The sequence below is a fragment of the Juglans microcarpa x Juglans regia genome, chromosome 1D (genome assembly GCF_004785595.1).
Source record: "Juglans microcarpa x Juglans regia isolate MS1-56 chromosome 1D, Jm3101_v1.0, whole genome shotgun sequence".
Taxonomy (NCBI): Eukaryota; Viridiplantae; Streptophyta; class Magnoliopsida; order Fagales; family Juglandaceae; genus Juglans; species Juglans microcarpa x Juglans regia.
In genome coordinates, this window is record NC_054594.1 from 38,830,276 (window position 1) to 38,842,262 (window position 11,987).

The window sequence follows — 11,987 nt, forward strand, 5'->3', positions numbered from 1 at the left end:
CTGAGATTATTTAGATGGATTTCTATAGAATAGCACGGTATAAGTGAGGAAGGAATTATTTTTTAAAGAATAAGACGATATTCCTATTTTATTATAAATAACTATAGGCGACTGAACATGGTAATTATAATTTAGAAAAACGCTACAATATATATATATATATATATATATATATATATATATTTTAGAGGCCCTTGAAACCTTCAAGATTTCGTCAACCCCATATATTGGTAATAAGTCTGCAGCTTTATTAATCTGCCTGAAAATGTGATGTACTGAAATGACCAAACTGCTTCTTCCCCAATCTTCTTTTATTGCCTAATGGACCTCACCCGCTCCATTCCACCAGTTTGCAAGAATTGAATCAGTTAACTTCAACTCTCTGTTGCTGTAGAAGTTGAGACTGATTCAAAAATTCTTTTAGGATGAGACTGAGGGAATTCCATCTCTCTCTCTCTCTCTCTCTCTCTCTCTCTCTCTCCCCATAAGTAGAGATGAGATCAATTTCAATCCCCTTCTTATGCAACCTCATCCTGAGCACGGGGGCAATAGTTTTTTCTTTTTTTAAGATTCCTGTCTATCAGGGTTTAACTTGGGCAAGGTGGAGGGTAGATTGGGTTGTCTCTTACCATGAAGACGAGGAGGCCGTGGAGGAAAATTAGAGAGCCAGGTGGGTGGTTGTGGAAGAGGACGTACTACTACTCACCAGCCAATCTCACACTATTTTCAGTTTCGTGAGATTTGAAAAGCAAGTGTTGCTTTCCAAATTTCCAACAGCAAAGTTAAACAAGATGGGCAGAAAGTTTCAGAGGATAAACATTGATGCAATTAAAAAGAGTAGGATTCTGCAGGAACGAAGAAGAGATAAATGCCAGACTTGGGGAATGTAAGATGTAATTCAGACATCGCATCACAATTCAATTCATGTTCACTAGGTATAAATAATTATCATTGATAGTCTTACGAAATCAAAAGACGAAATTGCTGGAAGCAGCAGCTTATTATAATTAGATCAGTCCTAAATTTCTACAGTTCCGGTAAGCTAAAAAGGCAAGATTTACCCTGACTAATTAAAGAAATGACCCTCTAAACATAATATTAGGGACATATCTCCAGGAGTGGAGCCAACGAGAAATTGCTTTCGTCTCCATGACATCAGTCTCCATTAGTTGAAGCTCTTGTACAGCCACAAAAACAAGCCTTCTTCCGTCTTGCACTACTCGTCCCACTGCTGTGAATAAAGTCTCTCAAGAGAATGCCTGTTCTACTTTTGGAAAATCTGTACTTTGCTTTGCTTTTCTTTTCATCCTCCAATTTCAGCAGTACATACTCGATGTTCTGTAACTCAATTTGCAATCGTCCAATCTTTTCGGACGCATTTCGTGCCTGATCTATTACTCTTTTTCTGGAGACATTTCCAGCATCCTCCAACTCTTCTGAAGGTTTCCCATTCAAAGATTGGGGGCTATGATCAACCTCCTTCGTCAATTTGTCATTGATATCCACTAGCTGCGAAACAGCCTCCTCAACTTCTTGTAACCTTCTTTTCACTGTTTCATATTCGATCCCATTGGCCTTCTTGCTTCTCTTGTTCATTTCCATTTTCTTTTTCAGATTTTGCAAAGTTGTCTGAACAGTCGTCAATTTCTGAGCATCTGAAGCAAGTCTCTCCAGGAACTTTCCCTTAGAGGCATCTTGATTTGGCTGTCTAACACTTGTTGATACCTCTAGCTTGTCAATGCCCAACTCCTTCTCGATCTGTAATTCTGAAGAGATATACAGACCCTTCTCCTCGTCTTCAAAATTGTGGCATGCAATAATATCTTCCACTGGTGCAGAAGCCTGCTTTTGTGTCTCATTGATCATTGGGTCTTGGCTGCAGTCCCGCTCTGCAGTTTCCCATAACTCAAGCATCTGATCATCAACTCCACCCTTATCTCTCCTGCTTCTAGCATAGAATGAACCATCCGAGACTTGATCAAGTGGAATATCTTTCATCAAAGTTCCATTTTCTGGTTTAGTCTTCTGTAACTCCAGGTCATTGGCGAGATCATTCCCCAGTTTCATCTCTTCCTTTCTTATGTCTTTAACTTGATGTAATGTGCCTTCCAATCCCAACTCTTCAGTCTCTTTCAGTACACGTTCAACTTTGATGTTAGTGTTTATGCTTTCTTGAGTTGCACGCCTTTCCATTTCTCCCACCAATGTCTTTTGCACTGCTTTAATCCTTGTCTGCAATTTCAGCAAATCTGCAATTCCATCCTGTATCACAGTACTTTGATCTTCTATAAGCACTTGACGGCTCTCTTCATGAAGATGAATTGCCATCTCCTCATCCTAAAGACATGCATGTCAAATAACCATGAGATTCAGCAAAAGACCATTTATACACGTGATATCTAAATAGCAATGTTAGATTGGTTTCACACATACCCTTCATTAAAAAAAATTGTATATAGAAAAACATAACACATAAATCAATAAGATTTCAATATTCATACAGCATATTGGGTAGGTGAAACTACAAGTTAATGGCAAGAAACAATTCTGTCTATTATAAGATTAAGCTGACTTAAACTGTATCTCATCTATTCAACTTACTGCATAGAATTTGATTTTCAAATCTGTTTGAAAATATCATAAAGATGCACTCTGCAAATATCAACACGACAAACTTAAGGATATTGGGATTCTGCAACGCCTTAATACTGTCACTCCAGAGCCACCAACATTACAAATTTATTCTAATCTTCTCATGTATAAGACACACAGAATAAATGCTTGTACAAAATGTAAAACTGGCATTTATTAAAAGCATATAAATTCCTGTACAAAATGTAAATAGGTCGGTTCCATCACCCACATGTAGTAGAATTCAGATTGAAAATCATGATTATGTGCACAAGTTTTGAATATCACGCCAATTAAAATTCAGCATAGTCTAAAAGGTAACTAATGGTTTGCTATGACCAATACACAAGTGCAGAAAATAATTGTTCGCCACTTTGCCAAAAAGATTAGGAATTTAAGCCATAAATATTGCAGACCCAGAATGCCAAAAACCAATATTTTTATGCACAGCAACCATATAGCTTTAACTACGACAGCATGTGGTTGACACTAGATGCTTTCTAAAAGAGGAAAGAGTTACCTTTTCTTCTTGATTTCCTGCCATGGCAGGCTTTGTATGAAGAGGGGAATTATGCTCAAGAGAGGCTATATCATCTCTCAGTGAAGCAATGACAGGAACATATGCAGACAACTGGGCCTTCACTCCCCCAATTTCACTTTCTAAGAAGCTAACTCTTTCCTTCATCTGTTTAATCTCCTTACTTTTTGCAGCAGTTTCATCTTCAAGAATCTCACAAACTCCAGTAAGTTCTTGAACCTTATTTTCAAGTAGAACTTCACGAACGGCAGAAATATGGAGATCAAAATAAAATGTAGCAGCCTCAGCCTCCCAGAGTTCAAATTTATCTCTCTTCTCTTGCAGCTCTGAACTCAAATTCTCTTCTCTAATCCTGTGTTCTTCAATTTCTGTATGTAGTATTTCTACTTCAGACTCCATATTTGCATTCACTTCACGAAGGCATTCAATTTCTTTTTTCTGAATTGTGCTATCTTCCAGCACTTCAAGAATCTGTTTCTCTAGATTTTCTTTAATTTGTTTTGATTCTATACATTCCATCTTCAGTTCCTTAACAGTCTTGCACAATTCAACATTTACATTCTCAGTAGCTTTAAGTATCTGTTCTGCTTCTGAAAGTTCTGTTGCCTTCTGTCTCAGAAAATCCTCTCCAATAGAAATTTGATTGCACAATTGGTCATTTAAGTCCTTGGCCTCATTCAGCTCCCTCCCCAACTTCTCTACTGACTCATTCAGGTGTTGACTTTCTGATTCTTTCATTTCCATCTTCTTCCCCAACATTCCAACCTCCTCCTTCAGATCACCATTGACCAAAAGGAGACTGCTGATATTGTCAGCAAGTTCTTCTATTTCCATAGACTTCTCACTTGCAAAGCTCTCAAAAACAATAGATAGGTTGCTGAGAGCTAGCGTTTCATGGAGAATAACACTGTTTTCCTGTTCAAGGATACACTTTTCCTCATTCAGGTCTGAAAACTTCCTGAGCAAAGATTTCTTCTCTTCAAGCAAGAGGGAATTCTCTTCCTGCAATGCAAGGTAAGCACCCTCCAAATTTATCAGCTTCACATGTAGGGTTTCCAATTCAACCTTTAAAGCATCCTCCAATTGGTCGCTCTCCTCCATTTCCAACCACAAATTCCTGTTCATCTCTTGAAGCTCCTGCTTGTTCTTTTGCAGCATAGCACATTGCTCTGTCATGAACTCAAAATCGTGCGCAATGATATTTTTCTCTGACTCGAGCTCAGCACCCTCTAATCTCAGTTGCCCAAGTAAAGTTAAGAGCACTGAGTTCTCAACCAGCAGCTGCTGCTTCTCATCCCAGATTTTCAACAGAGAACTTTTTAAATCCTCGATACCATCAAAAATATCCAATACAGGTATATGCTCCTGCGCGATCTTATCTACATGCCCACAATGTGGATCAATTTGAATAGCCCTGAACACCTTATGAATTACCATCCTCAGCTTTTGGATTTCATCTAATAAGAATTCTGCTTCTACCTGCTGCTCTAGATTCTCACACTCCAACTCTGTAATCAGTTTATCTGAAAACTTGGATGTTTCAACCTGTTTTTGACATTCAAATGCTAGAGATAGATTCTTTTCTTCCAGATCTTCTATAAACTTCTGCAGGATGAAAATCTCGACCTGAGCAACAACTGCTCTGTCTAGCTCTTCTTCAAAGCCCTTCTTCCCCAACCTACTTTCTTGTTGCATGATATGGACTTGATTTTCCAAACCTGCCAGTCGAGCCTGACTTGACTGCACAAAGCTTGTGCGCTCTTGTTTTTCTATAAAGAGGGAACCCTGCAGTTCTACTACTTGACAAAGTGTGAATTCTTTCTCTTTCTCCAGATCTGAATATTTTTCTTCTAGTTTTGTAAACCTCTTTTCCAGGTTTCCGAGTCTCTGTTCAACATTTTCCAACTGAGATACCAGGCTGCATCTCTCACTCAGAAGATTGGACTTCTCATTACTGAGCAACTGGCATAATTCTTCTAAGCTTTTAGACTTGGCCCTCAAACCTTCAAGCTCGAGATTAGCACAAGAGAGTGAATTCTCCAGCAAGGTGTTTTTATCCATGAGCTTCTGCATGTTCTCGGTGATAATTTGCAACTGTGAAAGCAGAGCAGCTTTTTCTGCAACAAGTGTGGATTTGTCTTCATGGAGAAACTGACAGGACTGCTGCAAGTTCTTAGCATTCTCTCTCATTCCCTCCAACTCACCATTCAATCCCGAGAGGGAATTCTCCAGAGCAACATTCTCTTTTGAAAGATTATCCATATGCTTCAACTTCTCATCAATAGCTTCTCTCTCGTCTCTTTCCTTTTTGCAGACCTCTTTCAAGTTTGAGTTCTCAACTTGCAAGTCCTTCACGTATGACTCAATGCATTCAGGACTCAAACCTACTGACTCCACTTGCTCCATAATGGCCTGGTATCTTCCATTCAAGCCCTTGATTTCCTCCTTCAAATGGTAAATCTGCTGCTGGAGGGTATCGCTTTGGTCTGTTTTTAGTGCAACCTCCTCTTCAAGTTTCTCTTTCATTGCCTTCAAGTTAGAGACTTCATTTTGCAGATTGTTTATGGAAATAGCAGAAGAGAACTTCACTTCATTCAGGCTCCTGTTTTCTTCCTCAACCCTTTGAAGTTGTTCTTCCATACCATTTTTGCAGATCCCTAAGTCTTTCAACATCTGAAGCCCATTTTTGAGCTCCAATGTCAGACCTCTCTGCTCCTCTTGAGATTGGTAGTGTAATTTCTGTAAAGCTTGGAGACTGGATTCAATTTGCTCAAACCTTGAGCACTCCTCTTGCATTAGAGTACGTAATTTTTCCAACTCACAATGCTTTTCTGAAAGTTCATGATCCTTCACTGCAATCTTCTGCACCAGATTGTTCGCCTCTAATTTCAAAGATTGATTTGAACTCTCCAACACAAGACATTGTTCTTCTGCACTCTTCAATTTTGCAGCTCCCCGAAGAATTTCGCTGTACAGTCGTTTGGTATCTTCTTGTGCTTGAAAAAGTTCACTTTCCATCTTAGCTAGTTTCTCTAAGCACAGCTTATACTGAAGAGCTGCAGCTTCTTTCTCTTCATTTAATTCTGTGAAAGCTTTCTTCAGTGCTTTAACTTCAGTTTCTGCTCTTTCAATTTGCTCATTTAAAAATCGAGCATTTACCTCAGCAAGTGAGATTTTAGTCTCCAGCACAGATATCTTCTCCAGACATTGTCTGTTCTGGAGAAGAGCCGACTCCTTTTCAGCCTCTAATCTAGAAAGTTCACTCTTGAGATGTTGGTGCCCATTTTCTGCTTTAATAGCTTTCTCGTTTAGCCCTTTTGCTTCCTCATGGGCAACAGATAACAAATTCTCCAGACTAGATATCCTCTCTAAACACTGATTGAATTGAAGAAGACCAGCATCCCTCTCAACTTCTAACTCGGTGAGGACTTCCTTCAGTATTTTAATTTCAGTTTCAGCTTTTCTCGCTCGCTCATCAAGTCCAGCAGCATCCTTTTGTGCATGATCAAGTTCTCTCTCCAAATGTGATAACTTTTCCAAACTCTGCTCGTATCGAAGAAGGACAGCTTCCTTTTCACATTGAATCTCTGCTAGGGCTTTCTTTAATTCCTGAACATCATTTTCAGCTTTCCCTGCACGCTGAGACTCGGAAAGGGCCTGGCTCTTGAGTTTCTGGTTCTCACGTGACATCTGAGAGAACCCATCTTGCAAATATTGTTCATTCTCTTTGGCATCATAAACATTCATGCCTTTCTTCATCTTTCCTTCAGCAACATCTGAACCTTGCGGCACTGCTTCTCTTGACACAAACAGCTCAGTGAACTGTTTAAGACCCCTTTTGTTTATTGCAGATGCACATTCTGAATTCCCTCCACCCCTCTTCGTAGTATGTAAGCTGGTTGAAGAGACCCCTAGTGCATCCTTATGCAAGTCATCTGGGTCTACCAATGCACGAATTGGATGCGGCATTTCTGGTGTATGAGGTTCAGCCCCAGGGCCTGAAGAACCTGAGGGTGAATCATCAGCCAGCTCATAAGGCACTTGACTGGGGAATGCCTCTGCCATGGTTCGATGGGCCTGGCGAAGCTCCACTGTTGCATGATCGTACCTCTCAGCTAATGCACGGTAAGCTCGGTAGAACTCCTCTACAAGTTTCATAAGCTCTGGGCGTTTCTTGTAGTACATTTCTGCCCTCCTTGCAAAAGAATCTGCATCTTCTTCAATGAGCTTGATCATCGCTTTGACTTTGGCATCCATGTCTATAGCAACAGATTCAGGATCAGTTGAGAATGTTATCTAAAATATCATGGAGATGTCATATGTGCATTACAAACAAGCACACAAAAATGTGCACAAACAGGCACAGCAGCACATCCACTTATTCAGCAACATTAAATTTTACATATGGTCAATAATGCGATCCATCCTTCCTAGATTATGGTTCTTGGAGAACCACCATTACTACTATGTCTTAAAAATTATAAAATTTAACTGTCTATAATTTCTATTATTCACAACTTGAGGGTGATTATTCATTGGGTTATTCAGATCTATTTCGTGTGTATAGGTGCAGTGTATGACAAACATGATGATATGGCAACATCCAGTTTATTACAAAGTTTCGAATATACCAATACTAGACCAATCACATAACTATGCAAGAGGTGAAGTAAATCACTTTAGTTCCAGGAAAAAAGATGGTCATTCAAGTCGGCTTCAACTAGTGCCAGCATTATCTTTAAAAAAAGTAGCACCGGTTTATGAGTAAAGTACAAAAAATGAAAGGACAATATAGAAGAATGTACCAACAGAAATCAACAATCTATTCAAAATTGCAACAAAATTGTAGGCAGTGTATTCTCGTAAAGCACTGTTCAACCAGTGTTCCCCATCACATGGTTAAGTTCAGGGGCACGCTATTTTGGAAGATCCTTGCCTCCCTCATATTTGCTAAGTTGATTTCAGGCCCCAGAGCAGTAATCAGTTGTAGTAATTAGAAAACAACCTCCATCAACGATAAATGTATAAAAACATATCCAAGCAAGAAACAAAATTTTGGGAACATAGCAATTGGAGATTAAGTCATAAGGAGAAAATCATCACCTGTAAGATTTTCCTGAAGCCATTTTGAATTCTTTGGGCTAATGTGGCTGTCCCACCACCAAGAGTATAAGCGTCTGGATTCGGAATGTGATAAAGTTGCCATGACTCCAGCAAGGAACAATAGCGCAACTGGTATTGACTTGGCAAAAGGCTGGTCCTTGTACCAGTAGTGAAAACCCAGGTAATGTATCCAGGCCAGAATATCAATATAATATAACGCACATTCAAGTTACATTCTAGATGGCAGTTTACATCTCTATATTTCTCACTCCTCGCACCTAGACACAAATATCAACAAAGGAAAATATGACTGTAAGAAAATTTTGGAGTTTGATCTTCAAAATCTCTTAAAGTTCATATAAGCATATTCACAATAAAGGATCAGGATGAATAACAGGAAACTCGTTAGAATACCTGCTCAATTCTACATAAATCCAATATTTGAGTAAGTACTGCTACTCCTTGCTTCAATAGCCTTCAAAGTACGAAATCAACCGATCCACAGGACAAGGAAAAAAGACAATATAAACATTAGAACATCATCAAGTAACAAGTAAATCCTAGAGAGTAGGAACCAAAAAAGGGAAACCATGAATGCATAGCACTCCCCCCCCCCCCCCCCCCCCCCCCCCCCAACCCATTAAAAAGAACCCCCAAAACCAACAGGTACCCCATAAAGATGTTTGTATACTGAGACACACAAACACACGTATAATTTAACAGTAAGGGACCCCAAATTAACAGCAAAAAGTACGGTCATTGATCAATGCGATAGCGAAAAGGAACACGCGCATACATATTTTTTTTTTTACAAGTGCTGAAAGGAGCACATATATGCAAACGGATCTCGATGAAAATGTAAAATATGCATTCCACTGATCGTTTATGGTCTGCAAGCGAAACTAGAATTCAAAATGACAGAGAAATTATTCTGAACGGATGGTTCTGACAGAAACTGCAAAAAAAAAATAAATAAAACTGAACCTTTATGGACCATGAAATCAACAACTTACGAAACGCATGAAATCTAGTGCTGGGTTCGGAAGCAGCAAACAAAGCTACCATCCAACAGAACAGAAAATCACAAACTTAAAAAAAAAAAAAAAATGAAATCCAACCAACACTGGGAAAATGATCATTTAGAAACCCATTTGGATCAAGTACACACCAGAAGAATTAAAATTGGTTATGGGTTTTTGGCCAGCAGCTGTGATGCCAAAACTCCAGCTGCCTATCACTCTTCTCACCCCATTTACTTTCTCTAAGCTCACAGCCTATCTCTCTCTCTCTCTCTCTCTCTCCAATGGGTCCTTTGCATTATATTCTAAGGTTTGGCACTATCACTATTTGACGACACAGCAACTGTAAAGTAGGACGAAGACCGTAAAAAAGTACTGAGAAATATTGAAATCCTTTGTTTTTGAATAATTACAGGAGAGGATTCTATTATTCGTATTTGGCTGGCGTATGTGCATCCAAGTCAAAAGAATGGCCCAGAATTCAGAAACAGTTTTATCTTATTATTATAATTTTTTAAAATTTTTATATAAATATAAAAAATAATTCAAATTTTCAAATTTTAAAATAATAATAATATTTTATTTAATTTTTAACTTTTATCTGCACACCTCACCTATTTAAATGCTCTGATATCGTAGTTAAGTTGTATCTATATGGGATTTAGTAAACCGTCATTTTCTTTAGGTTCTAGCTGTCGTTTGTCGTTGCTTCCAAGTGTAGATTTTGGTAGGTGGAACGTTGTCATGGGAACTCAAATGACCAGAGCACCCTCAATTAGGATCTTTTTCCCTTAAATAACTAAAAGGCGTTTTTAATGGGATTTCAAATCACCAGTGCCCATTAAGAAGAGGAAAATTCTGTATAAATTTAAAAAAAAAAAAATTGTTACACAATCTCTTTAACCTCTACATACTATATTTTTTTATTTTTTTAATTTATTTTTTTTAAACTAATTCAATTCTTCTATTCATTATTCATCAATGAGATTACACATACAATCCTCACTCAAGACTATAAATAGAATTTTTTCAAAAAAATTAAAAAAAAAAATTATATTTGCAGTTGTATAGTGCACAAGTGCTACACAATTTTTTTTAAAAAAATAAAATACGGGATCTACACAAAAAAAATTAATTTTTTAATAATAAATCTCACTTTTTTTCAAAACGATTGTACGACGCTTATGTATTTCACGACTGTATGTAACATTACTCTTGAAAAAATAAATATTATCGGTAATTATAAGATGTATAAGTATTGCGTACTCTCTTTAAAAAAATGATAAATTTGAGACTTTCAGGAAAAAAAAAAAAGGTTATTTTTTAATAATAGATTTACTTTTTTTCAAAATAAGTATGCGAAACTTGCATATCTTAAAACTGTATATTGCATTACTCAACTTGCTTATCCTATCTAGCATTTTTTCTAGTTAGTATATTAAGAAAATGCAATGAAACAATTAAATTATTTTCTTGTGGTTTTATAAATTCAAATGGGGAGATCTTCCATTTTAAATTTTCCTCTTGCACACAACTCAGGAAAAAAAGAGTGGCTGTAAACACAAACCATTCCCCTTCTCGGCTTCCCCTTTTCCTTTTCCTCTATTTACCTTTCCATGATTTAAATGATGTAGGTGGCCACAAGATCATCCTACCCTCGATAATGTCATTGATTATCATGTCATGAGTAAATTACTGTGTAGTTTTGTAATAATAATAATAATAATAATAAAAGGAATTAGTCATGTAGTAAGACAAGTTGATGACTATTGCATTGTTTCCAAGCCACAATATATAACAATTCAACAAATGCTTACAACCTTAAAGTATCTGATTGATTCCAATTTGTTCATTTCTCCCAATTAGCTTGTGGTTTGAGGCATCAACTCAAAATCAACGATTGCCGGTGTACGTTCTTCATCCACCTTATTCTTTTAAAGAGACAAGAGATCTATAACAAACAAACGAATAAAATATGATATCTTAATTAATTATTTCTAAGCAAAATCCACATGCAATTCAATCCACATAATTCCCTTGATCAGTCTAGTAGTGCATCCATATATTTTATTCTCGTGCATGCATGTTGACATTATTAGGGTGACATGTTAATTGCATTTGTGAAACTTTAGACATAATTGAGATTTTTTTTTTCCTAATTACATGGTAGAAATTAATACATGCAAATTCAAACGGGGTCTTTTAAAACTGAATAATTCTAAATACAAATTTCAAATAGATAAATTTCAGACAGATCTTTTATAAAAACACAAGTTCTAATAAAAAAAGAATATATTTTTTTTAGACCTTTTTCATGATAAGATCTGCTATTTTATATACACAAATCTTTTTTCTAGATTGCAATAACAGGAGGCAGTAGTACTCTTTTAGAGTGGGCGAAGATCTTTTCAATGGTCGGCCCTTAGGATGGTGGAGCCTGCATGCATCCTTACATGACATATATACTGTCACTTCATCATGGATAAGAGAATTCTGGCCTCAAAAACTCTCTTTCTTTCTTTTAAGTTATTACCACAACTTGATGATACTTTTATTAGGATCTGTTTGGAGATCAAGTGGCATAGATTAGTCCACGTTTTTGTCTACTACATGTCTTTAAAAGGGTAAAACAATAGCATTTGAGAAGAATAAATCAAGAAATAAAACCTTGTTGTCTGATTGGCTTGATGTGTTAT

At 37.2% G+C, this 11,987-nt stretch overlaps 1 protein-coding gene across 1 annotated transcript; it reads right to left on the minus strand.

Annotated features, from left to right (window-relative positions):
• Positions 1-877: 877 nt before the first annotated feature.
• LOC121236484 (protein NETWORKED 1A-like) lies at positions 878-8,760 on the minus strand. The gene is made up of 4 exons (XM_041132923.1): positions 8,687-8,760; positions 8,273-8,550; positions 3,152-7,428; positions 878-2,337 (listed from the first exon to the last, which is right to left on the minus strand). The coding sequence occupies exons 2-4, from the start codon at positions 8,373-8,375 to the stop codon at positions 1,156-1,158; spliced, it is 5,562 nt and encodes a 1,853-aa protein (XP_040988857.1). The 5' UTR covers positions 8,376-8,550; positions 8,687-8,760; the 3' UTR covers positions 878-1,155.
• Positions 8,761-11,987: the final 3,227 nt, after the last annotated feature.

Coding starts and splice junctions, on each gene's coding strand:
- LOC121236484 (XM_041132923.1), bottom strand. CDS start 8,375: ATGGCAACTTTATCACATTCCGAATCCAGACGCTTATACTCTTGGTGG. Junction 7,429..8,272: donor GCTTCAGGAAAATCTTACAG/GTGATGATTTTC, acceptor CTGTTGCTATAG/ACATGGATGCCAAAGTCAAA. Junction 2,338..3,151: donor CAGGAAATCAAGAAGAAAAG/GTAACTCTTTCC, acceptor GCATGTCTTTAG/GATGAGGAGATGGCAATTCA.